Source organism: Oreochromis aureus, linkage group 22, assembly GCF_013358895.1.
Source record: "Oreochromis aureus strain Israel breed Guangdong linkage group 22, ZZ_aureus, whole genome shotgun sequence".
In the NCBI taxonomy this organism is placed as follows: domain Eukaryota; kingdom Metazoa; phylum Chordata; class Actinopteri; order Cichliformes; family Cichlidae; genus Oreochromis; species Oreochromis aureus.
This window is the reverse complement of record NC_052962.1, coordinates 23,882,010-23,908,729: the sequence shown is the minus strand read 5'-3', so window position 1 is coordinate 23,908,729 and position 26,720 is coordinate 23,882,010. Positions and strand designations below refer to the sequence as shown.

Below are 26,720 nucleotides of genomic sequence, written 5' to 3'. Positions count from 1 at the left end.
TTAAGTCTGCCATCCCCAGTAGGCAAGCTTAATGAGGGAGGGTAGTTGTTGAACAATGGGTCAAACTTGTCCCCGGCTTCTCACATGCTGGGACGTCTAATGGCTCATTTGATCACACAGCTGGACATATATTTGGTATTTCCACTCAAAGGCACTCTGCTCAGACAGCAGAAGAAAAGAAAGTATAATCTATCTGAATAAACGTGACATAAATGTATTACTGAAGGGGTGAAAAGTTATGGGACACTGTATGAAAGATTATAGAGGATGCTTGCTATGGGATACAGCATCCACAGCAACAGGAGAGCAGACAACATGTAGCTTTATGACTAACATCAAGTAAATGCAGGTTAATGACAGGGTTACAGTGAACTCAAAAGAACTGCAATTACTGTAGACAGTATGATATGATGATAATGGATTTTTAATGGATAATCTACAGTAAAAGGGAGCCCGACTTGTGTTGTGTGACAAGTGGCTTTATAAATGTCGAACATGGCTTGTAATATGATGCACAGGATGTTGTTTTGCAGTGACAGTTTGTGTCACCCATGTGTAAAGAAATACAAACGCTGTTGTTCCTACTCATAACGCCAGCGTCACAAGCCTGTGTGCTGACTTCAGTCCAAAAAACAAATACAATTTTGCTACAGCTGTTCTCATAACTCTGTGAAATGTCATTAAGTGTAAGTCGCTGAAGGGATTTGGCACACGCAAAAGAGACAGTTCAGACAGTTTCCGTGAAAAGAAAAGACGCTACCTTCAAATGTAGAGTTTCAAAACTCTTACAATTAAATATGTGACATTGCACAAAGAGCAAAAGTACTTTACGAACCAACTAAAGTCAGCTTGGGTTTTATTTATTGTTGTTAGATGCCTTGAATTTTGTTTTTATTTCCAATGCTCTAAAATACATACATTTAGTTTACTTACATGGAACAAATATTAAAATTATTCATAGTAAAAGCTGAAACCAGAGAATGTTAGACATTTGTGAGTGGTGAATAATCTGCAAATGATTAATTGAAATGTCAAATTTTCTCCTCAAAAACTTAAAAAAAAGAATAAATAAAGCTCAAGTGAGTCAAACAGTGGCAAAATGCAACTTTGTCCCAGTTATATGAAAGAGTTATAAAGTTTATTCAAAAAAACGTGTTGTTTGGGGGGGGGGGGGGGGTTACACTGTTTATGATCACTCTAGTCAGTTTTAGTCTCATTCAGAATTCAGTATGTAGGATATTAGTTGCATCTTGATAGAGGTGCCATGTCTGGCTTTTTAATTGCATTCTGAAAATGTGCAAAACAGACCACATTTCCAGATTAGTCATACAAAAAACACATTCAGCTCTGAAGGTCACCTTAACCACAAAGCTACGGGGTCAAGTTGGTCCCTTCCTGACTTGAATATGCGCCAACACACCCCTTTAAATGTATTACTTTGTAAGTCTGTGGTGACTCCCCACTTAAAGAAGATTCCCATGCCATCACAACACAACTCCGCATGACTCCTCACTCCTACTAGCCGCGATGAAACTGCGGGACAGAATTTAAAAAATACAAAAAAGGACAATGACTGATGATCAGTTGTTGTAGCTCCTCTGCTTTACACTTCCTGAATCATGCTGTTTGGGCAGTCATTTATTTATTCCGATCTCTTTTTTTCTGTCATGTAGTTCTGCTAGGAGAGGAATCAAGCCAACATTACACCAACAGGCAGACACCCACATTAGGTTATCCCTTTCACACTTCGAGAACTACCCAGATCCACCCACATCCCCAGAGAGAGAGAGAGAGTAAGGGAGAGAGGGAGGGAGGCGAGGGGGGGCACCTATTCCTGTGTGCGTGTGTGAGAGTGTGTGTGTATGTTTTAGCGAGACAGACAGACGGAAAGAATGTGCGCGCCCGTATTTCCTCCTGCATTACCACACCGTCTGCACCACACCTCGACTTTCAATTGGTCGAGGAGATACCGCCGCCGTGTTTGCATACATCATGTTCGATGCACATGTGAGCTTGCAAAATACCCCCACATGACCGTTTAACAACTTTTACTTTTCCCTTATCGAAAGTAAGGGATCGTCCCTCGATGTGTTTAATGAACGGCTGGATGAGCTTCAGCCACAAATCAAATGTGTCTGACATTAAAAAACATAATCATGTTCGCTATATGATCTTAAATGTCATATAATTAATGTCATATTAATTATTGTAAAGCCACGTTTTTCAAAAATGTATCTTTCAACGTGCAGCGTTCGCGTACACAAAGTCTTGTGTTGCGTTCGTGTTTATGTGAGGACAATTCATCTCTTTATGTCGTCCCCGTGGCTGCACACCTATTTCGTTGATCCTCTTTCCGGTACCTTTGGCTCTGCGTTGATATCTGCGTAGTTTGGTGTTCATAATCGTTTGTCTCTGTCTCCCTGCACAAATCCCTCCCCTCTCTTCAGGCTCCCTCCCTCCTCCGTGCGCTGACATAGTCACTCTCACACTTTCGCACACACGCGCGCACGCACACAAACACGTCTCCCCCGCACACTCCCCCCCCGTCTTGGTGCTGTCTCATTCACTTCAGTACTCCATCCACGCACAAACTCCAACTTGAAGCAGGGGGGGCGGGGTTGGATATATACGACCAAGAGGAGGCCACAAGCTACACTCAGACTGGACCCACTTGCAGTGCAAAGACCACAAGCAAGAAGACTCCGAAGCCGGGAGTAGAAGTACCAACATTTATCCTGGAGCTTAGAGCGAAAAGACAAGCGAGACCACGGCGTTTGGTTCTGCGGACTGTCTGCTGGAGCTCCGATACAACCAATTTGTCACTCCGCTATACACCAGTTTCTCTGGATATAGCAACTAAACAAAGTTGGTAGTAAACTCTTTGGAGTTTGGTTAGAGTCGCTTTATATTTCTTTGCTTGTGAGAGTGGACTGCACTGAAACTTGGGATCGACCCTCCTGGGTCGGGCTGGACCTGGCGCATCCTTTTCGCGGCGTCAAACACTGCGAAAGTTTTGGCCAGAGCGCAGATCTCAAGACTTTGAGTCGGGTCAGACTTTGAGATATCCTCAGCAGCTGCTATCCGTGTCCAGATTCCAGATACCTGGGCGATCGGTTAGAGAGCCACTGACCAGACTTCAAAGAAAACGTTTTCAAGGTAAGAAAAGAGCACAAGTTTTTTCGTTCTTTCGTTGCTTCATCTCTTAAACGTGCCATATGTGAGTGCGGGGTTGTTTTTTCTATGTTTCATATCTTAACATGCTGTTAAGACACTGAACACTGAAAGTTACAAAGTGATTGTGTACGCGTGTTGTCCTCCGGCAGCGGAGTTTGTTCTCACTTGTAAGTCGCTGTCTGTGGTGCTGAAACTCTCGCCTGTCAGTGATCTGCTCTGATCTGTTCGTGCAAAGCGTTTCTGTCGAATCGTTTTGTTGTTGCTCTTTGTAGTTCTTCAGCTCTTGTTTGTAACCCGTGTTTGTTCCTTTAACAGCCCCTACAGCTGATCCACACAGCTCCTCTGAACTGTTAGAAAGTTCTAGCTGAACAATCCTGGAAGGGTAGCGATAGTACTTTGTCATGCCGCTCTGATTTTGGCAACAGGTTGTTTGACAGAAGTTTCTGGTATAGCTGTATCTTTTAGACTACACGGAGGATTTGGGTGTGGCTGTGAAAGATGTTAGAATCTTCTGAACTGTATAAAGCAGAACAGTTAACTATTGCAGATGCTTTTTAAGTGATGCCCTCAACAGCTTACATCGTCTGACTACTCCATATAGCAGGATTTCAAACATAACTAAGACAGAGACTTTGCACAGCAAAAAGAAATGTCTGCATCCCTGAAAAAAACCTACAGACGGAGTTTATTTAACACACATGCACTCTTCAAAATGTGCCTCGAGGTGCCCAGAGTCCATGTGAGCAATCGGTTGAGTTTCGCTGTTTGATATTTTTACTGTCACGCAGATTTGCAGCAAAGCCATCTCCAGTGGTCTAGTTTCCTGCACACGTGTGCAACTACTTGCAATGGGTGCAGCAAACAAAAAAGCGAGCAATTTGTGGATGAAGCACAATCGGTAATGGCTTCAGAAATTGCTTTTCTTTGGTTCGGTTCAGCAAAAGAGAGCAGCTTGCAAAGAAAAGACAGAGGTCGAGAAATACTGATTATCTGTTTGTTATCCTTCCTCTACTGCACTCAAACATACATACACAGACAAATCTACCAGTGAAGAAGGAGACAGATTCCATCTCAAACAGCATTCAGACAGAAAAGCTTAAGTTTCACATTTCAGTTGATACAAATCTAGATAACTAAACGTATCTGCTTTCAAAGTGTTACATCAGATTAAAAGTAATTGGCTTGTCTTAATGGATTTTAATATTAAACATATCTTCTGGGAGATAGTATTCTGACTAATTTCACCACTATCCTCTTTGTCACATCTTAACCAAATCAGAACTCAGTGCTTACTACAACCCATGGAAGTTATCATAACTTTCTGATTTACACAGTAATATAGTTCTTTATTTATTCAGGTAAAAGTCTCTTTAAGATCAAAACTCTCTTTTACAAGAGAGACCTGGCCAAGATGCTCATGCAGATGTATTAAACATCTGCATGTGTTTCTTAAAAGCCAGTGAATATGTCACATTTCATCAAATGGTTGCTTTTTTGCTTTTTGCATTAATAAGTATAATTGTTTCTTTGCACCTGACATGAGTAATGTAAAACTTGCTGTATGTGCCATAGAGGAACTGTGTATGCCAGCAAAAACAGACAGCATGCTGCATGATTGTTATTTTGCACTTTTTGTGTGTTTCACACTGATCTGCAAAAAATAACCCCGTCTCCATAACGACAATCTGCCTGCTTTTTAGGCTGCCCGCTATGCAAAAATATTGTTGACGACAGCAAATGGAAAAAGCAAGACGAAAGGGGCACAAAGATTGGGTGTGGGGTGGATGGGGAGGGTGAGCGGGGGGGGGCATGTTGAAAAAGAGCAACACAGACTTTTTCAAAGACAGCTGGACCTTTCTTTTCACTCTGCGTCTCATCCGATGCCCATTCATGGAGCTTCCGGTTGTTGGGAGGCGGGAGAGAGACACCCACCTACACAAAGCAGAGGTCTTTGCTGCGCTGCTCAAAAGAGGAGAGGGAGGGTTAGCGAGAGGCAAGGAGGGATGGAGGGAGGTGAAACGAGATGTGAGGAAAGTAATTATGAGTTCTCTGCCTGAAAAGTGCAGGTGCCTCTCAAAGTGACTGCCACTATAGGCATCAATTGTGTGGCTGTGTCACTGCCCCACCTTTATGATTAACCCTACGGCAACATATAGCCAATACAGGCTTTTACTGAAATAACATGTTTAGCATCCTGCATACACAAATCTTACAATTCCTGATCACAGCTTATGTATTAAATGTCGCAGTGGATGATATCTTCAGTGGGCTGCACTGACAATAATCAGTCAAGTATAGCTGAACATGAAAAAGAATAACCCTGAAAGGTGTTGCTGAGCAACAGTGTTTTGTCCTCCCGTCTGAGCTCAGGGAGCATCTTGGCCATTTCTTCTGTGAGTCCAGTGAACTACACAGACTTTGTAGTGACTGTGCACTGCTTCTCCAGGCAGGATTAGTCATATAGTGGCAAAGGTTGGAGTCTCTACAAGATAAAGCGAGTTCTGGACAAAGCATGCCTGCAAGATTAGTAAGGCAAAATAAAGAAAAGTAAAGAATGCAGCAGATGTCTAATGTGCATGCATATAGCCTTTCAGTAGAGGAGAATTAAATGCTTCACTAGAGTGGGTTTCAGTGATTCACAGGTATGATATGTGCATGCACCTCACCTAAAATGTATGTTTTTTCCCTAATTATGCACAGAAGACAAGCATTAGTCACCATAGCTGCATAGATCATTTCACTCACTGCAATGGTATGTAATGCAAAAGCAATTTTAGAAATGCCATAGCAGGATATGAAATCACACTTCACCATGGACACAGACTAACCATTTCACTTGTTTACCACTCAATAGCAGGGGCGCATTGCACAAATGATGGAACTAATAGGCGTCTGTGGTTGCCAGTGGCAATGCTTGTATGAACGTCAGACTGACGCACACGATTCGCAGTACAGTTCAGTGTGTGGGAGGAAAGAGCAAAAGCTTGGAGATACCAGCTTGCTGTGAAGGACTGTAATTGCACTGCCTGAGTAATTATGTCCCGAAGAACAGGGCATTTTAGATCACTGAACATACCCCGAAACGCTGTGATACAGATCAAAGGCAGATTCCTGATGCATAAATATTAGTCTGACAATAGGGCCAATTAAAATGCATATCATGGAAGTGGAAGAAATGCATTGTATTTGAAGAAAGCGCCTCTCATGCATACTAATATGTGGTGTTTTGTTTTGATTAGTTAGATGTTAGTGCATACTGACAATTTTTTTCCTCTTCTTTATTTCTCTGTTTTTCTGCAGCTTCCTCTTTGATACAGACATGGCACATTGTCTGATTTGCTAAAACTTAAGCATCCAACAATTCTTGAGAGGGGTTGTGAAGATAAGTAAGAGATCTGAGTGCAGTAACTTGCAACAAAGAAGTCAAAGAAACGACCTGGTTAAACCAGAAATCACAGATATATCACCAACATCCTCTATCTAAGCCGACCCAATGGCGTGGTCAGCTCTTACCGGCCCCTGTGTGGCCCTCGTCCTGCTCTTCTTCGGTTTGACCTCCTGCACTCCTTCTGGACCTGCCTCTCCCACCTGTGCCACCCTGGAACAGAGCCGCTTCTTTGGTGTTTTCACTTCCACGACCACCCTGCCCTCCACACCATGCTCCTGGACCCTGCAGAATCCTGATCCTCGCCGTTACACCGTCTACATGAAAATCACCAAGCCCACTGAGTCCTGCGTGCCCCGCCAGATCCGGACCTTCCAGTTCGACTCCTTCATTGAGACCTCCCGCACCTACCTGGGCATGGAGAGCTTCGATGAGGTTGTCAGGCTGTGCGATGGTACAACCACTGTCACCTATCTGGAGTCAAGCAAGCAGTTCCTGCAGATGCGCAAGGTTGCTCCACGAAACGGCCTGCAGATTGTGAACGGTGAGAATGATGTCAGCGAGTTCAAGGCTGAGTTTCTGGTCGTGGGGAAGAGGAACCCAAGTATGCCTGCCTGCCAGATGCTGTGCCAGTGGCTGGAGAAGTGCCTGTCCAGTAGCACCCATGATTACCCCTGTGGCATCATGAACACCCCCTGCCAGTGCTGGGAGGTCCCAAAGAGGAAGCCAGGAAGCTGCTACAGAGGCGGTGTCTATGTTGAGAAATGCCTTCCCGTTCCCAAAGACAATGGACGTGATGCTGAGATTATCAGTAAGTTTGTAACTTGAGTGTTTTGACTTGTACTCAATCCCCCCTTTTTCCCCAAGTATGTTCTGCCTTGCTTATTATTTGCTTAGCAATAATCAAATAGGTCAGACTGTTTTGAGGGTGGTTAGATAATGTTGTGCAGGACCCCACAGCTCTGCATGCTTTCTGCAACTCGTCTGTTAGCGTGTGTGTCTGAAGAGGAGCTAAGGTAATGATCCTCGTCTGCAGAGCGGGGCCATAGGCAGAGGTTGTGTACTTAACCATTGCAGAGTAATGAGGAGTAAATCAAAGGTGTTAGAGAAATTCACCAGTGCATGTTCACACCTAAGTGGCAGGACCTCCTGAACTGCACACACAGTCAGCGCTTCATTTTATCTAGATGCTTGACAAGGAGGCTTAGTCTTAGGGGGAGATAGAGGGCATGTTTGTCTGTTAGCCCAGGGCAGAGAAGAACACAAAGATCTCGCAGCCAGCTGGCACCAGAAATCGAAGTGCTGCACTTGAGGTTGTCATAGCAACGCACCAGTCAGCCTAACACACACACACTGCTCTGCTGTGGTTCACACCATGTGGTTAAAAGCAAACATTCATCATTTCAAATGCAACTTGTATTGCTTATAAAGAATCTTCCTTGCTCATTCTCTGTACAGAAAACATATATTACTCACTTCCTGTTCTTTTATTGGAAATGTGATAAAAATCAGCTACATGACAAAAATTTAAGTTTCCAACTTTTGCTCAATATCTCTCTCCCTCTTATCTCTTCCTGCAGAGGGCTGGTCTGGTTGGGGCCGCTGGTCCGTATGCAGTCAGGAATGCGGTGGCGGAGTCCAGGTGCGCAGCCGAACCTGCCAGCCTGATGATACCGCGTGCGAGGGAACAGTGGAGGAAGGGCGGGCTTGCAACTCTCAGGCATGCATTGGTAAGCCCAGCTCTAATTTAGTCATGCAACTGAGAACAATGGTGCAGATGATGCAGATTAAGTAGTATAATGGCGTAATTTTCTAACTCTTTCAGGCAAGGAGCGCAACAGGAGCCAGGGTCTGCGGGCCATAATTGGGTTGAGAAGGGACAATGCTGATGATTCTAACCATGGAGTTGTTGCCACCCAAACAGGTGAGAAAGCAAGCACTTCTTAACACTTTTGCGCACTGTGATCCAACCCAAAGGTGTTACTCAGGGCATCCAATTATCATCCTAACATTTCTGAGTGTTAAGGGGCTGTGATGACCCTCTAATATATCATGTTCATAGATGCTACTACAGATGAGTGGACCCCCTGGAGTGCATGCTCAGTTACCTGCGGGGAGGGCTGGCAGAGCCGAACCCGTGTCTGTGCTACTTCCTCATTCACCACCCAGTGCACCGGACCCCTGCGTGAGAACCGGCCATGTAATAACACAGTTGTCTGCCCTGGTGAGTCCCTGGTTGATCCTCTTTAATGTTGCAGAAGGAGAAAAGAGAAAAACGAGAGAGTGAGATGTAGAAAATTACAGAGACACCTGGCGTCTTTGAAGTGCATAATACAAGTAGAAGCCATTATCTCTTAATTAGTTTCCTTTATGCAACATCAATCACAAAAGTAAAGTAGATAACGAGATGCAGACAAGTTATAAAGACATCTCTGAGCTTTCACAAACTGAGATTAAGAGCCTGAGAAAAAGGGCTGACTGTCATCATCATCAAGGAAACTTCACTATCTTCCACATAGCTGACTGCCCCACCTAGTGGAGAGTTTACAAAATGTTCCAGGACATTAAAAGCTTACATTTTCATTCTGTGTTCTATAATATCCTTCATCAAAATACCCCTTTGTGTTACCTGTGTGCAGTGGATGGTGCTTGGGATGAGTGGACCCCCTGGAGCCTGTGCTCATCCACATGTGGCCGCGGCTATCGTGATCGTACCCGCACATGCAAGCAGCCCCAGAATGGCGGAGAGCCTTGCCGTGGCCCCTCAAAGCAAACAAAGTTCTGCAACATTGCTGTTTGCCCAGGTGAGTCATGAACCTGTAAGTGTTTATTTAAGTGTAAGTATAAAAAAGACATACGTAATCCTCATCAAATGAGTTCTACTGGACTCATGTTCTTTTACTACCGTCCTTAAAAATCTATGACAACTGACCCTGAATATGATATTTAACCCCCCTTGGCGAAGTGATTCATAGACGAGAGCTAATTAAGCCACTTATTGGCATCACCACCATCACAAACAGCGACTGCAGTGGCAGGTTGATATTACATCTGACGCATCAGAATAAAATCCTCTGTGGGCATTAGTCAGTAGCTTTATAACAACTGCCAGTGACTCATAATGTGCTCACGGTCATTCAGCCACCTACACATGTACTGAAAAGATTTAACTCATTTTGAAGTCACAGCAGCAGTTTGTTAGTTTTTCCCTACTTTGTTCACATCTGGTTTAGTCTGTGTTTTTCCTTCTATTTTTTAAATCAGAATAAAATCTTATTGCAGTTGCATTTTACTATCAGCAGATGTCTCTGTCTTCCACAGCTAAATCACTGCTAGTGTTTGAAACAGAGAGTTGGCAAAGTCATTTACTGAGAGGATTATAAATTCAATTTGAAACTGAAATGTTTAGGAAATTAAGTCATCCTTAGCCGCCTATTTGCTGTAATTGAATTCTTTATTTTGACCAAATTTTCTAAAGACCATGAAGATTATTACATCTATTTTATAATTTCAGGACAGCATTTAATAACAATTTTGATTCTTTTTCTTTTTTCAGGGTTATTATGCTCTTGAATATAAAAATAGGATATGAAAATTGGTTTCTGTTGTCAGTCAATCTTCAATCTTAGTTGCATTTCTGAGTAATTTATTTAAAAATACATTAGAAGAAAGATGGCTTCCCTGGTCAGTGTAATTGCGTGTATTCTATTTAAGGAGAGTGGATTTTAGAGGTTGAAAGGTACATGCAGTCATGCTTGAAGGGCAGATTACTGAGCTCCAATTTTCTGTTTCATTTAAACTCAAAAAAGTAGGTCATGTGAAATGTTAATGTACTGGTGACTGTGCTATGATGCCTCTGGCCTGAGGGCCTGTCATGTCTTCACAAAGTTATAACTTTCCTGCGTGCATGCTCTTCTGCTTCCCTCTAGTGGACGGATTCTGGAATGAGTGGTCTGCCTGGACTCCATGCTCTACCACCTGCTCCAATGGCACCATGCAGAGAACCAGGGAGTGCAACGGGCCATCTTACGGGGGTTCAGAGTGCCACGGCAGCTGGAAAGAGACAGCCAACTGCTTCCTGAAAGAGTGCCCTGGTAAATATATGTATATATATATATATATTTATATCTATATATCTAATTCACTTAAACAAAAAAAAGATGTGAATCAGGCATATCACAGTACAGAGTTAATGCTGTAAAATATTTTGTGCGTAGTTGATGGACGCTGGCATGAATGGAGCTCATGGGGCAGCTGCAGCAAGACTTGCGGTGGAGGCAACCAGCAGAGACAGAGGGTCTGTGAAGGGCCTTTCTTTGGAGGAGAACCTTGCCCTGGTGATTCTAGAGAGCATAAGCGCTGCAATGAAAAGAGATGCCCTGGTTAGTGGTCTTGATACAACAAATAAACACAGTCTCAGTACAGCGCACCCCAAATACAAAAGAAAATACATTTCCTATCTTATCTCACTTGATTCATTTACCTGTCAGAACCCCATGAGATCTGCCCCGAGCAAAACACTGGCGATGTTGTGTGGAAGAAAACCCCCGCTGGAGACCTGGCTGCCACTGGCTGCCCTGCTGATGCCTCAGGTACAGTAACACTGATGTTTGATGTGATTTGTAGTTTTTATTTCCGCCCCTTGGATGCTTAAACTATATAACCCCCCACTATGCCAAAAACAAGAATGTGCTTTCTCTTTACAACAGGTCTGATTCTGCGCCGCTGCACTCTTGATGCTATTGGCCTCGCCTCCTGGGAGAACCCAACTTACATCAAGTGTGTCTCCAAGAACTATGAAAACATTCAGATGCTGGTAAGCCCTGAAAAACATGACCCAGTTAATTACAATCCTAAGTGCCTCATCTGTTTTTGGGGAGCACAAAGGCTCAGAGTAACCTCTTGACTCTCTGTTGTAGTCGAGGGACTACAATGCCAAAGCACAGATGGGACAAAGCGTGGACGGGGTCGCTGAGGTGATTTCACGCCTGAGAACTTCCTCTGATAAAGGGGCGAGGTACAGCGGCGACATCTTGGCCATCATGGAGATCTTGAAGAACACCACCGAACTCTACAAAGAAACTAGGCTGAGAATGGGCAACGCCGATATAGAGGTGAGGTCTTAAGACTTGTTAGCGGGCTATTCAAAAAGCACCGGTGTTGGCACCTTCTTACACCTCTGCCTCTATTTAATGATCTGCAGAACTACGTCCAGACCATCAGCAACTTACTGAAGGAGGAACATCGTGACAAATGGGATGAAGCACAGCTGGTAGGTGATAAGGGGGTGCATACACAAGTGATTCACAGTAGATGCGAGCAAGCTGGAGAAAAAGAGTCTATTTTCATGACATTCTCCAGATGGGATTATGTACAAGAAAATAATTAGAATCATGGCTCTAACATCTAGCATTTCCCAGTTCGTTTAAATATGTTCTTAAGTTGTTCTTACAACAGGCCGAGCAGAACTTTGTTTTGTTTGACCACCTGTCGACATATTCCCCCCTCCCACTTACATGATGCTCTGTCAGTGTTCCTGCTAAAGCGAGTGATGAAACAACTCCTACTAATTGAGTTCCCAAAGAGAGACAAGACGTTTTAGATAAAAAAGTTTGAAAAGCAGAAAACTCCCACCGCATCTTGTAAACACGTGTTTATGTACAAACTGAAAAACAGGAGGGTGGATTACTAAGGCCACTTGCGACATAGAGAAAAGCACGTCAAGGTGACAGCAAGGGAGAGAGAGAAACTGAATCAGGGAAAATCACTACTCCCACTCGGCAATCTGTGAGCCTCCATGCCATCCTACATACTGATGGCTGTTGTAGGGAGACACAAGCTGTACATCTCATGCAAGCACACACCTTGCGCCCACATCGCTGCAGTTCTGCGTCAGAAACACGCAAGTCGGGCAGCCCTCCCTTCCACTGAGCGGTAGAGAGTGGACGAAAAAACCTCAGTATGAATCAACAGCCTGCCCATTTATGGCCTTAAGGAAGTTCCGAGGTTGCATAGCAGCAAGAAACATTTTTTCTTCTTCTTTTTTCAGTCCACTGCAGAGCACTCTGAAAGAATAATCACAACCCTAACAGTCAGAGGGACAGGAAATCTAGATATGAACATGTAATTAAGGAACTGCGACTGTGCCTTTCTACACAATTAAATCAATTTGCACGCTTTTTATACAATGAAACTCAATCAACTGAATTCACCTGTTATTGACTCCTATCCTTCTCTCTTTTGTCTTTTTCTTAACCAGATGGGTGCCACTATTAAGGAATTCCTCCGCCTCGTTGAAGAGTTTGTGAGCATGATTGGGATGCAAATGAGTGGCTTTCAGGAAATTTATGAAACCACTGAGAATTTAGGTGAGCCCCAATTTCCTCTGCCAGCCTCTCTCTGTCCCTCTCATGTCTGCTCAGAGTGATTTGTCCTTTCTCCACCCGGAGAGTCCATCAATCTTAATCTCGCCGCTGTGTATCTGAACATACAAACGGCAGCAGGTTGTCATCTTCATCAGCTATAGCAGAGAATTTGTGCCATCTCCAAAATGCTGCGCCGGTATTTTTGGCATAACATGCATGTGGTGGCTTTTGCACAAACTTTCAATTAGCGCTATAGCGTGAAATACAAACGTCACACGCTGAATCACTTTCTGCAATTTGCATGGCTGTTTTGGCTCAGTGAAGGTGACATTCTCACAGAATTTAGTGGGAAGTGACTACTATGGTCAGCTAGCACTACACACGAAACTACAGTGTCCTTGGCGCAGTTTGCATCAATTCATTCAGACAGTTTTTCAGCTGTTGCAGTATAAAAAACACAGAGTTGAAATAGATGACCTCTGAGTGCTGTTTACTAACAAAAAGCCATAATGTCTAAATTTCTGTTCCTCTCAGTGCTGAGCATTCACAAACGCTCTCCAGCTACAAGCTCCAACTTCACCTTCACTTTGAAGGGCTGGAGAGACACGTCTGACTGGGTCAGGACCTCTGAGGAGAAGATCACAGTGTCCCGTGATGCTCTGTCCATTGAGCAGTCAGGTGAGAATTAACAAACATGTGTATCTATATCATTTTTACATAATTTATTTTATGGGGGAGATCAGCCAACATGCAGCCTTGTGAACATGTTTTTTTTTGTTTGTGTTTTTCTAGATGACAGCGATGCGATTGTGACTGGCATGGTCCTCTACAGAAACCTTGCTTCCATTCTGTCCTTCCAGAGGTAATACAATCTCTCTGCTTTTATGTGTATAAAACTGGCCTTCCATGAAATACATTTTATAGCCACTAGATGGCGCCCCTTTGACTGTATCCTCCTGTATTTTCTTCCATTTATGAGTCATTTTTACTGCTAAGCCTTACATCAGACCATACCCGCGTTCGTTCTGCTGTAATGTCTCATTGCAATGTCCTCTTTCTCCACAGCAACACCACCCTCCTCAATTCTAAGGTGGTGACAGTAATCGTCAAGCCCAACCCAACTCTCCTGTCATCCCCCGTTGAGATCGAATTCCCCCACCTTCATAATGTGAGTCCCTAATGGTTCTCCAAACTAATGGAGCCTCACGAATAAATATCACCCCCCTCTGGCTGTTTGCTCACTACAGCGCACAAGGCCTGACATTTTACTGACATTTTCAGTGACACTGTGACTTTTACTTTACTTGTGTCAGTTGAAATTCAGGGAAGATCACAGCACAGCCAAATGGCCGGCTGCTGATGATGATGGTGAATGATGATGATGACAAATCATGCGTAATAATTAGCCTCTGCAGCTGATAAGGAGCTGTTTTTAGTTTCATGCATGCTTTTATAAGAGAGTGTAAGAAATGTGGGCAGGTGGCTGACAGCAAGCTGTTGCATCTCACACATTTATAGTAAGGTGTCCCAACCCACGCGTTTGCCTTTTCTGTAGCCATTCCTCACACTTTCTTCTCCATCTGCCTCTTCTTGCAGGGCACCATAAACGAGACATGCCTCTCATGGGACGAAAGCGAAACGTAAGTGGTGACTAAAGTTGTTTTTCTTCTTATATGTGCATCTAACCATCACTCACATCTTTTTTTTTTAAGTCCTGCATGGTCTCGTCACCTGATCTGGTGCTAGCTGCTGTTTATCTCCTCACGTAGAGCTGACGTCCACACAATAGCTATTCAGCCCCCTCCACTCCCCCCGCACTACCCTCTGTTAATCTTACTCTCACCGCAGAGAGAGCAATAATTTCTCATCCATTTTGCATGTCAATCACTTTGACAGCAACACAGAGGAATGCCACAACATGTTCATTTTTTTTTGAGCCCCATGCCTGGAGCTTCAGGCCTCAATCAGCTGTCTGACACATTTACTGCAAAGCACACAGATGCGAGAAATGACAGCCCTAATGAGCCACACTGGTTCCAGCTGAGTGACACTTCACTTTGATCTAACAGTCTCCTTCGTCACTTTAAACTAACCACATCCTGAAGAGGGAGAAATACAAAGGCGACACCTCTAACCTCATTATTGGCATCACAGTGAGCTCACTGCTGTACCTTTAGGCCAACTGCAGAGTGTCAGTGTAAAGACGATGGACACTGTCCCTCTCTCTCCTCTCAGTTATGCTCATACGCCACCGCTGAGGTTAATGTCTGTGGCATTTGGAAGTTTAGTTTTTTAAAGATGCTTACATCCATTTGAATGACTTGCCCTGGATCAGTCAGCCTCCACACCCACTATGCCACTCTTGAGCAATACACAGGTGGACAATTTGCATATAGATAGACTTGTATACTTCAGAAAGACTGATAAGAAAATACACCTGCACCTCACATAATAACCAGAGACTGAGAAAATGTAATTAACTCGTATACTTTCAGAGAGAAGGCATGTGCCTGTAGTCAAATTAGATTCTTTTTTGACAGCGGATGTGATTAATGGCAGGATAGAGACGATGGAAATGGCAGAAGATGGAGCTCGGGATGATGGCAGAGTTGAGGGGGGGTCGCTGTTTGCTTACAGAGCTGCATATGTCTGAGAGTGCTCTCATCGCAGGACATGGTCCATTAGCTTCTCCAGCACTGGTCTACAGATAAAATGATCTGCAGCTTTTTTGTGACATTAATAGGGTCACACATGCTTTTTAAGACCTGCCTTTCATCAAATTCAACATGCAACCTTTAGCCTATCACAGCTCAAACAGAGTGCACATTAAAAAGTGCAGCCCAGCCTACTTAGATGTAGACAGTCATAATAGTTTTACCCTGCAGCTGTCCTCCCATGACAATCTATACCAGACTGGACCTCCTGGCTATAATACCCTTCTCTGTTTACCAGCCAGTCAGAGCCTGAGGGTGCTGGTCATTGCCTTCAAGTCCTCTGTGCTCTCTGGCATCTGACATGTGGCACTGAGGCGTAGGCTTCCTCAAAATTGAGAAATGATCACAATTCACATCGCCACCATGTTCCTGTCCTTCTATTTCTAAAGAGGGAACATCTTGTCCTTTGTCTTCTTGTCCTCCATAAGCTGGACATCTGTTTGCCTTTTATCTCATGTCTGCTGAAGAAAGATAGTATGTAGCAAGAACTGTTGGAGATTAAGACTTTTATGAAGGTCTTTTATCACTAATTATGTCACAGATGGACCCATCAAAAAGAAAATAACCTGCAAATAAGTTCTAAAATAAAACAGTTCAGTCTTAGTATGTTATAGAAAAAAACATTTATTCACATAAACGGGATTTGAATACATAGATATGTTTTATATATACATATTTTCCCACCACTTATATAACAAAAACCATAATAATAATAATAATAATCCATCAAGAGACATTCACACAAGAGATTTCTCTGATCTCTCCTCTCCTAACCCGTTGTTGCCTTCCCTCTCCTCTGTGCAGTTCCTCTCTGCTTGGGTCTTGGTCTGCTCGGAGCTGCAGAGCGGTGCCCGTTCATTCATTCAGAACCAAATGCGTGTGTGACAGCCTCTCCACCTTCGCCATTTTATCGCACGTCAACTTCGACTCGGTAAGTTATCCATCTGATCGTAAAATAAGCTTCTTTATTCCCTCCGATGTACATGTTAAGTGTTTAGTGCAGTGTGCTTGTGAATGCGGTGCAGTGTGAACGTACAGTGCTTGTTTTTCGAGCGGTTTGCTGTAGCGCTGCCTGCCAGCGCTCCTTTGTCTCCGTGCAGGTGCCGCTGATCGGAGAATTGCAGCTTTTTTTCTGGGTTATGTATATTTAGCGGAGCAACATGTTGATGTGCGGGGATTACGTTTAGATTTTGAAATTAAAACCTTGCGAGTTGCGTTTCGGGCGTGCACATTTTTATTTCTATTTTGCTCGTGCGTGTTAATTTGATGATGATTTGTTTGTTGCAGCTACATAAATTATATAAAAACAAAAAAAAAAAGATATATGTTTTATCTGCAGTAGGAAATACGTTCATGCCTAGCTGCTTGTATTAGAAGAAAGATCGCCTGCGAATGATTAATTCAACACCATAAAAATGACTTTCTGCCCTTCGGATTGCATTTATTGTCCGATTATGGTTATGAATAATGCACGTTTGTCCAAACTATACGGAGTTAGTGCAGCTTGCATGCCCGATGCGCTGATTACCAAAATGTGCCCTTGTGCATCGCTTTATTTCATGCGCAAAGACAATGTGTAATTTTCCCCCTTTAGACTGTGTTGCCTCTAGAGCATCTTCCTCTCCAGTTGCCTTGGTAACGGCTTCTGCAGCGCAAACTCGGCCTGTGTGATTTTTGATAACTGAGATGCTGAAGGGGGGAAAAACACACACACAGTCACATCCCCTCCTCCTCTCTCCTATACCCCTCAGGACAGAGGAAATGGTCTGTCCATCTCCGATCTGATAAACAATCAACAGATGTCCATTAGTCTGAGGAAATGTATAGTTTAAATGCGCAAATTTTGCTTATTTCCTTAAGTGTGCAGGCAGGAGTAAGACAAACAACCAGTGAATTTGGTATGCAGTGTTTTTCTGCTGCTCAATCCCCACTGAGGATTGTCATTTTTCCTCCCCAACCTGTTGTTTACATCCTAGATTTGATTTGCCTTGTTGTTGCCAGTCTAAATAGTCCCTCCAATATTTGTAACAGGCTACACACACACACACACACACACACACACGGCCCTCCCCTCATCCCCCCGCACCACTAAAAAGGCAGCTGCGCCAATCATCCGTCTGCCAATATCTCTGAATTCTCGATTACATCCATTCCCCTCCTCCTCCTCCTTCTTCTTCTATGGCCACAGCACCAAGTCTGAAATGCCAGAGAGGCGACCAATGAGAGACAGACGTCTGGTCATGCACTGATGCCCCCCCCCCCCTTCATCCATCCTTTGATGTGCGCTGTGGACATTTTCAATAACATCTTCCTACAAACTGTATAAAGAACACAAGCCAAACGCACAAGGCAGAAATAGAGAGGAGCGGAAAAACAGCCAGACACTGCAGTATGTTAGCTCTCATTCAATGGTATCGTTTCACGAGTTCTGAGGCAGGTGTTTGAAACACCATGGTCCTGTGGGAACAGCCCACAGCCTGAACGGCCGATTCCCTCAACCACTACTTAGTGCTAGTAAGTAACACCTTAAAAATGTGCACGAGTTAAGATGTTCCACATTTAGATTTCTTCACAAGTAGCTGATGCGATGTGGTGAAGGGCAGGCAGAAGACATGCCTCATATGTAGGTCAAGCTGGCTTTCTAAATTCTAGTCAGTGGCCCATGGTAAAGATTCAACCCAGATATAGAGAATGAGAAAGAAAGGGGTCAGGACAAACTGTATCAACCCTTTTGTTCTCTTTGCCTGATTTAGTAAAGTCTGGGCAAAAAATACAATGCACTTCTATCTGCCATCTGTTTTTGGGCCCCTTCTGATGTAGCTGGATAGATTTTGAAACAAATTTGCCACACTAAATTAGTCTTTGGCTGCCACAGGCTGGACTTCATTGTAGTGCTTTAATATCAGGGGGGGAGAAAAACCCTATGTGGGGCAAATACTGAGATGAAGAGGAACAATCCCTCAAGGCTCCGTGTTGTACCATTTAAATTTGGAGACACAGTGGTAAACGTATTAGAAGCTGTGCTTCTCATATGCCCCGCAATACAAGAATTTATCACCATCATAAATCAAATGAAGGCCAAAGCAGAGTCTATCTCGCTCTCCTCTATCAGGGCTAATTTGATACCTGCAGATTTATTTCATTTCAGGGCAGTTTTCTCACTCACCCTTTGCAGCTGTTATCTGTCTTTTCCCTGTCAACACATTATTAAAAATACAATCGCAGCATTTGTCAATGAGAGATTTTTTTACCAGTAATCACACTCTCTGTGGTGATGACAACTTGATCAGAGGTGTTAGATTAACTTAAACCCTTATTAAAGCCACGAGGGTAGGTGTTAGACAGAGATTATGGGCACACAAATTGTGCGAAACTGCACAATTATCTTCTGGGGGCTTTGCAGGTGCGTTAGCCAAGCAGCAAGGGTGTTTTGAAGTCTCAAGGAGATGAGATTTGTGTGCACAGCAGTGACCCATTGGCCCTCTAGGTGATTGAGCAGCAGGGACGACAGACAAAAAACAATCCCTCCTCTGTTTCCCCCACCAGAGGTTCGGTGACAGGGCTGTTTGAAACATGGGATGGTCACCGCCGCTGGCAGCGGCAGGCACCAAGCTGCTGTCAGAGATCAGAAGGGCAGGTGGTGGCAGATTAATGCACAGGTGATAATGGTCCACCTGTTCACCCCTCCGGGGATGGATGAGGAGCTGCTGGTTGGCACAAATATGAACCAAAATTCGGAGGCACAGCTAACAAGGGAGAGAAAAGACGAGCGCAGGATGTCTGTCAGTGATTAGACTGTCGCTGTAGCAGCTCAGACTAAGGACTGATTACGGCAACCCTACCTGAACTGCCCCTGGGATTTGAGCAACCCCGTTCTTGCCTAATGGAGAGAGATATGTGTGTATCATTTTCACCTCATTTGCTGACTCAAATGCTCAGTGGAGAAATGCAGTGACCCTGACCATTTGTCTAGCTCGCTGCTCCATCTTTCTGACATGTCACCTTGCCTCAGCCGTGGCCTGATTGTGCCATTCAACTGTTTGCCTGTGGGGAGCTGTCTGCTATTCCAGATAGCGCATACCCAGAAGCTTAGTATCCTGAGTGTGTATGTGTGTGTGTGTGTGGCTTTTATTGCTGGTTTCTTCTCTGCATAAATGTGCATGTGTGTTCATAATCAGCTCTAAGAGGCATGCTTGGTCTTGTCTCCTCTCTGTAGATCATGGACAAGGCACTGCTCCCGTCCGTGACTCTCATCGTTGGCTGTGGGGTCTCCTCTCTCACCCTGCTGCTCCTCATCATCATCTACGTCTCCGTGTGGAAGTAAGTATCCCTCCGAGCAACGATCAGCCATGCTAGCCTCTAATATTTTATGCCGTGTTCTGTGTTTTTCCCTTCCTTCTGCCCTCGCATTGCCAAACTCAACTCTTTTTTCCTTCCACCTTTCCCAAACTCTAGGTACATCCGCTCAGAGCGCTCCGTTATCCTTATCAACTTCTGCCTTTCCATTATATGCTCCAATGCCCTCATTCTTGTTGGACAAACTCAGGCTCGCAACAAGGTAAGGCACTTTTCTAAGCAATCCTATCCTCTCTTTTTACAATTTACTGCTTAGGGGATTGACACAGATTTCTCATCTTTCTATCTCTCCCTTCCTTCCGGGCTCCCACAGGTGGTGTGCACTCTCATCGCTGCATTCCTGCATTTCTTCTTCCTCTCTTCTTTCTGCTGGGTGCTGACAGAAGCTTGGCAGTCCTATATGGCTGTCACTGGTCGTCTGCGCAACCGCATCATCCGCAAGCGCTTCTTGTGCTTAGGCTGGGGTAAGCGTCTTCACGCTCATCTCTCTCTCTTTTTAAAAAAAATCTGTGTTGCATCATTTGTTTTCTCCATAGCTTTTTATCTTTGATGATCTAACTTTTCTCCCCTTTTTCTGTCTTGCAGGCCTTCCTGCACTGGTGGTGGCTGTGTCTGTGGGTTTTACAAAAGCTAAGGGATATGGCACTGTCAACTAGTAAGTCTACTCTAAGCCTTCAGTTTTTGTCACTTCTCTTTACTCTAGAATTTTTTTTGAGGGAGAAGAAAACTCTTATCTTAGCTAAAGAATTAACATCCTTCTTCCTTTTCATTTCTAGCTGCTGGCTCTCTCTTGAGGGTGGACTCCTCTACGCATTTGTAGGCCCTGCTGCAGCTGTCGTTCTGGTTCGTATTCTGACTTTGACATCCCAATCCATCACCATACATAGCTGTTTGTAAATGCATCACCTATTATCACACTGTTTCATCCATGTATTTTTTTCCTGCATGCAGGTGAATATGTTCATTGGTATTCTGGTCTTCAACAAGCTGGTATCCAAGGACGGCATCACCGACGTGAAACTGAAGGAGAGAGCCGGGTAGGTCTTATTGATCTTCTCAACACACTCGAGTATTGTGCTTATCGCCCTTATCAGTGCCATTACAGGTTTATTGATGATGTGCTTTGATATCACGCCGCACAATCAAACAACTGAAGTTGTTACTAATCTGTTGTTCTCTCCCGCTGCAGGGCATCACTGTGGAGCTCCTGCGTGGTTCTGCCTCTCTTGGCCCTCACCTGGATGTCTGCCGTCTTGGCCATCACAGACCGCCGCTCAGCCCTCTTTCAGATCCTCTTTGCCGTCTTCGACTCACTGGAGGGTTTCATCATTGTCATGGTGCACTGCATTCTGCGCAGAGAGGTAAGAAAACAAATCAATAAGACAAGGTAAAAAAAAAATAAAAAGGAATTGGTTTGATTTGGTTGTTTTTTTGATCAGGTTACCTAACGTAGAACATTGACAATTTTCTCAATTTTTCCACCCTTCCATGTATTAGGTTCAAGAGGCTGTAAAGTGCAGAGTAGTCGACCGCAAGGACGATGGAAATGGAGACTCTGGCAGTTCCCTGCACAATGGCCACACCCAGCATATGGTAAATTTCTTGGCTTATTGCCTTTTTAATGTCTTGAGTGCCTCTTGAATTTACCCTTAAATGAATATATGCATACATTAAACACTGATAGAATGTTTTTGTTCTTTTATCAGCCGTCTGATAGTGAAAAGGATGGAGATTCAAGCAGACAAGGTGAGCCCCTTTTTACATCAACTTTTTCCTTTCTTGCCCTTAACCATTTTTCCATTTGCATTTCAATATAAGTGAGCCTTGCACTTGCATAAAAAGAGAGCATTTATATTGGACCAAATTTCTTAGACGTGCATTATTTTTAACTCTCTCTCTTGCAATTCTGCTTAAAAGGAATGAAGAGCTCCTCCGAAGAGAAGATGCCTCCTCCTCAGATGCCCCTTCCCATGGGCTCAAGCTACCACACCCTGCCATCCAACCCCAGTAAAGGTCACATGCAGGCGGTTCCTGAATACTCCAGCCACACCCTTACCCTGAAGAGAGAGAAAAGCCGCCTGGCGGGAGGAGTCGACCCATCCTGCGGAAAACCTGTGTATGTCTGCGAGGGAGAGCTCTTCAAGCAGCTGGACGCCGATCTCGCTCAGGCAGAGGGTGGTGTCTCTGATGGCAGCGGTTACGTCCTCATGCCCAACACTACCTCCACCCTGAGGGCTAAGCCCAAAGATGACACGACAAAGTACAACATCAGCGTGGAGCAGCTGCCGCAAGCCAGACTCATGCACCTCGGCGGGCCGTTTGCAGAGCCTCAGGCTGCCTTTGGAATGAAGTCGATCCCCCCTGATCAAGTCAGCGTGTCATATTCAGAGAGAGACTCCCCCATCCAGAACATCCACAACATGTCCAGTGAGTCTCACATCACCCACAGCAGCCTGGAGAACACCTTCGAGTCCATGAACTCAATGATGTCCAAGAGTGAGACCATCTCCACCCTTTCCATGAGCTCCTTGGAGGTAAGAGAAGATGGAATAGTTGCTTTAGTCTCCTTTTACAGATTTCTAATAAGTTTCCAAAACTGACCTGGCCTTCTTCCTCTCACTCTTATTCTCACAGAGACAGAAATCTCGTTATGCTGAGTTGGACTTTGAGGTAAATATTGTTTGGATATTGTCTCTGAAAACATTAACAAAATGACTTGTATAATAAATCCAATGCAACAATACACTAATCTAATTTTTTTACATGTACTCTAGAAAATAATGCACACCAAGAAACGCCACCAGAACATGTTCCAGGACCTTAATAGGAAGCTACATCATGCTGAGAAAGACAGAGAGTCTCCTGCTTCTGACAGCAAGGTAAGAAATCATGATGTAATTGTTGTAACCCATCTCCATGCACATTATGTTTCAGGAATTGAAAAAACACAGATAAATGGGAAATACAGAGGCAATGTTATTGCTAAAAAAAAAAAAAAAAAAAAGATTACGTGGTGTGAAAATGACCTTTTAAAACACTGTACAACATAGTGTATTGTACTATGGATGTAAGAGCCTTGAGGTCATTTGAATAAGGATGTATTTTCTTCCTTCCTTCTTACAGTCTGTGAGATGGAGTGTGTCTTCAGGAGGAAGTGACAAAACGAACCACAGCGTGAGTGTTTATATACAACCTCACACTCTCAAAATTTACAACCTATAGTCAAGACACACTATCATAGAGCGCACATGCCTCAAAGAGGAGTAATTTTCCCCAAATGACAAAAATGACTTTCATTATCAGAAAATCACCTCTGATGAAGCCCATTTCATTTCGATTAGATCAGGAATTGCCCGGCGCTAACGAGTGACAGCAACACTAAATTGACCTCTCTTTGTCCTCCTACAGGACAAGCAGCAAGGTCCTCTGGAGAGGCCATGGGAGGGAGTCCGGGGAATACCGTCATCACCCCCTGCATGGGTGCGCAAAGACCTGGAGCCCTTAGCTGCCTCGCCTCTGGAGCTGCACTCTGTGGAGTGGGAGAAGACAAGCACCACCATCCCTCTGGTGGGGCAGGACATCATCGACCTGCAGACAGAGGTCTGAGGGGGAGGAAGGGGGCTAGCGAAGCCGCCTAATTTCACCTCGGTCACCTTTTTTGGTTTGGGAATGGGATCCTGCATGGATAGTGTAGGGGAAGCCAAGAAAGAGAGGAAGTGAGAAAGTAGGTCCCAGAATCAATGTCTTCAAACCCTCAGCCAGAGCAGGAAAGAAGGGAGAGAAGGAGGGATGGAGGAGTGGAAGTGATGGTGGAGGGGATGTTTAATGTAGCTTCAGAGTGGACTTATCAGCATCTCTTATTAGAGTGCTGTAAAGGTCATAGGGGTAGTGGAGTGATCAGTGGAGTCCACGGACCAGGACTGTCTGTGGTTCCATTAATGCTTCACTGGGAGTTTCTTGAGCGCCACAGCCTGAGTTTCAGAGCTGTGGTCGACAGGTCTGTGCTTCTTTTTCCTTCAACTCAACTTTGGAGAAAAAGTGAACAATTTTGAAACGGCACGTTCTCCCTGCTTCTTGGGAGTAACAGCCGGAACTCCTGGCTGATTTTCTTCCAGCCAAAAAAAAAAAAAACTTCCAAAAAACAGGACAAGGCAAAGAGAGCATATGGGACCAGTTTCATGCTCCAATACTCTGATGGGCGCATACATTTTGCTTTTGTGAAGTGGGTTACTTTATTGTTTTTATTAATCTTTTTCTTTTATTTATTCAGCTTGTGTGTTTGTTTGTACTGCTTTACATCTGGAACTGCAACTCCAGAGCTGAAAATGACTCTCTGTGCTGAGAAGAAAACACACTCCTCTATTGGAGAGCTTAATCACGCTGATAGAGCTTCTTACTCTTGCTATCACCATGGCTATTATAATTCCAATTATTATTGCTGGTGTTATGATTAGCATTGTTTCTGTCATTATTGAGTTAATATCATATTTTGATTTTTTATTCCTTCCTCATGAAGTGTCAGGCACACGATTTATTGTTGTATTGTGACCTATGACATTATTCAAAAAAAAAGAAGGATTAAATGCGACCATAATGTGTTCGGAGCCCATATGGACTGCATCGGGACAAACAATGCTGAGTGGTGATGGAGGTGGTGGTTAGTTACCATTTGCTGGTTTCCTCCAGTATTCTGCTTCGATACCAAAACACCAGCACCAGAAGGAACACAGACTCTCAAGCGGGAAGAGCAGTGCACTCTGGAAAATGCTGGATAGAGATGTGAGGAGGTGGCTGGGGACACCACCCTCCCCTCACAGCTAGCACAAGATGCAGGCTCTTCCATGTTGAACATGTGGATTCAAGGGTTCAGAAAGGCCTTTCATCATCGCCCTTTTGTTTCTCAGCCTTGCAGGACTTTTGGACAGAACAGGAGGCTCCTGGCTCTGGAATGACTTCCAAGTTCAGCGTCAGGTCCTCAAAACTTCAACACATTTGTGTTTTCAGCCATCAGTGTGATATAGTGCAATATGATGGGCGCTTGATGCTCAAGCAAGACTGATAATATAATTTAGGCCGAGATTTTTTTTTACTAATGTTTCAAAATTTTTATACCATCTTCCTCATATTTACTGAGCATATAGATGCTTTATGAGAATACTGTATAACAAATCTGTATTAGTAATTCAAAGAATTTATTCACTAGAGATCTGTTAGCACAAGGCTCCATATTTGGAGCTCTCTGTGACAGGTAGATGATAGTACTGAGAAAAAATGAGCATTATATAGAATGAATGATAGCCTATGAATATCACATAACTGTGTTCCAGGATGTTTGTTATTACTCTCAGCTGTGTAGCGATGGGTAATTGAACCTCATGTCTTCTGTAACAGTGTTGGTAACTCAACAGTATGTACTACCAGTCAATTCCCCTGCCCCGTCAAAATTTTCTGCCCCACCCAAAGCCCAATTCATACCTCGAGTTACTTGTATCGAAAACCCGATTGTACTTTCTCGTCACAATGTTTTTAATGTTCTGTTTTACCTCCTGTAAATGTACAGTTTTCACAGCACAAAATGAATGTGACTTATTTCTAATAAAAAATATCTTATATTACAATACATGAAAGAATGTGGCCTTTAATTAAGTTTTTTTGTTATTGTTTTCATTTTTACTGGTAACAACAGTGTAATGTTGAAATACAGTTTTATCCTCTTAAGATTTCTATTAATCACATTCACAACAACTTCTACAGAGTCTTGTGTGCATGCTGTCACGTAGCAGTTCCTAAAACCCAGAACAAAACGCAAGGAAGCTAAAAATAGAAGTTCAAAAGTGAGAAATTGTAACTAAGAAAGGAAAAATGCTGCAATACTACAAAGAAAGATGGAATACAGACAAGTAAATTTTGAACTCCTGCCACATTAAAGCCTCTGGCAAACATTTCACTCTCTCTCTCACTTGAGATGTGATTTGCAGAAACATAAAACAGCAATCTCTTAAGATGATAGAAGTGCAATTTTCCCCTGTTCTATTTTCATGCTTTGCAGGAAGGCAAATTATTACCAGGAAAAAAAATATTTCTGAAGTTGAGTAATGAGAAAACAAACAAATTTGACAGGCGCTAGAATATGATTCTGACCCCTTTAAAAATAGGAAATGTGCTCGGCAGTTTAAATATAGTTTTGTCTACTTTTCTCCGCAGTATTCCCACTCTGATTTCTCTCCTGCCCGTAATCAGTCCTTTGCTTTAATTGAGCCAGTGCGCTGTAATTCTGCTGCAAGGCATAAGCAAAATGAGATTTATATCATCCATTTGTAGAGCACTGCTCATTTTGTGAGGTCACCTGGAGAGCAGACTGGATTATGAGCAAATGGTACTTTACTGTAGGTGCAATTTTCGCTGCATTTTAATGTGTGTTACCACATCATATGATGTGCACCATTACATCGTTGCTTATGGATCATTTTTGCTTTGTGGAACACTTTGTGCTAATTTATTATCTCGCCAAAAGTCATCTGCATAGCGTATGTGCAGTGTGCTAATGATGATTCACACTGCTGATATAAAGACTGTTTTGCAGCTGCTGTGCACTGTGACCTATTGGTGTTTATGTATATATACATATATATGCATATAAATATTCATGTCATGAGTGTTAGGAGGTTGCAGAAGAAAACAGAAAGTACTATAGAGAGCTATAGAAACAAAAGCGATGGATTGGGA

General features: G+C 43.6%; 1 protein-coding gene across 1 annotated transcript; it reads left to right on the top strand.

Moving 5' to 3' along the window:
• Nucleotides 1–2,983: 2,983 nt before the first annotated feature.
• Nucleotides 2,984–25,590, top strand: LOC116319442 (adhesion G protein-coupled receptor B1-like). The gene is made up of 32 exons (XM_031738772.2): nucleotides 2,984–3,156; nucleotides 6,475–7,370; nucleotides 8,140–8,289; nucleotides 8,385–8,483; nucleotides 8,622–8,783; nucleotides 9,199–9,363; nucleotides 10,489–10,653; nucleotides 10,777–10,941; nucleotides 11,050–11,151; nucleotides 11,269–11,375; nucleotides 11,479–11,673; nucleotides 11,763–11,831; nucleotides 12,819–12,927; nucleotides 13,459–13,602; nucleotides 13,717–13,786; nucleotides 13,990–14,092; nucleotides 14,521–14,564; nucleotides 16,443–16,569; nucleotides 19,855–19,958; nucleotides 20,094–20,196; nucleotides 20,308–20,458; nucleotides 20,580–20,649; nucleotides 20,771–20,837; nucleotides 20,946–21,031; nucleotides 21,184–21,355; nucleotides 21,492–21,587; nucleotides 21,701–21,740; nucleotides 21,912–22,528; nucleotides 22,629–22,664; nucleotides 22,769–22,873; nucleotides 23,118–23,168; nucleotides 23,403–25,590. The coding sequence occupies exons 2-32, from the start codon at nucleotides 6,668–6,670 to the stop codon at nucleotides 23,598–23,600; spliced, it is 4,575 nt and encodes a 1,524-aa protein (XP_031594632.1). The 5' UTR covers nucleotides 2,984–3,156; nucleotides 6,475–6,667; the 3' UTR covers nucleotides 23,601–25,590.
• Nucleotides 25,591–26,720: the final 1,130 nt, after the last annotated feature.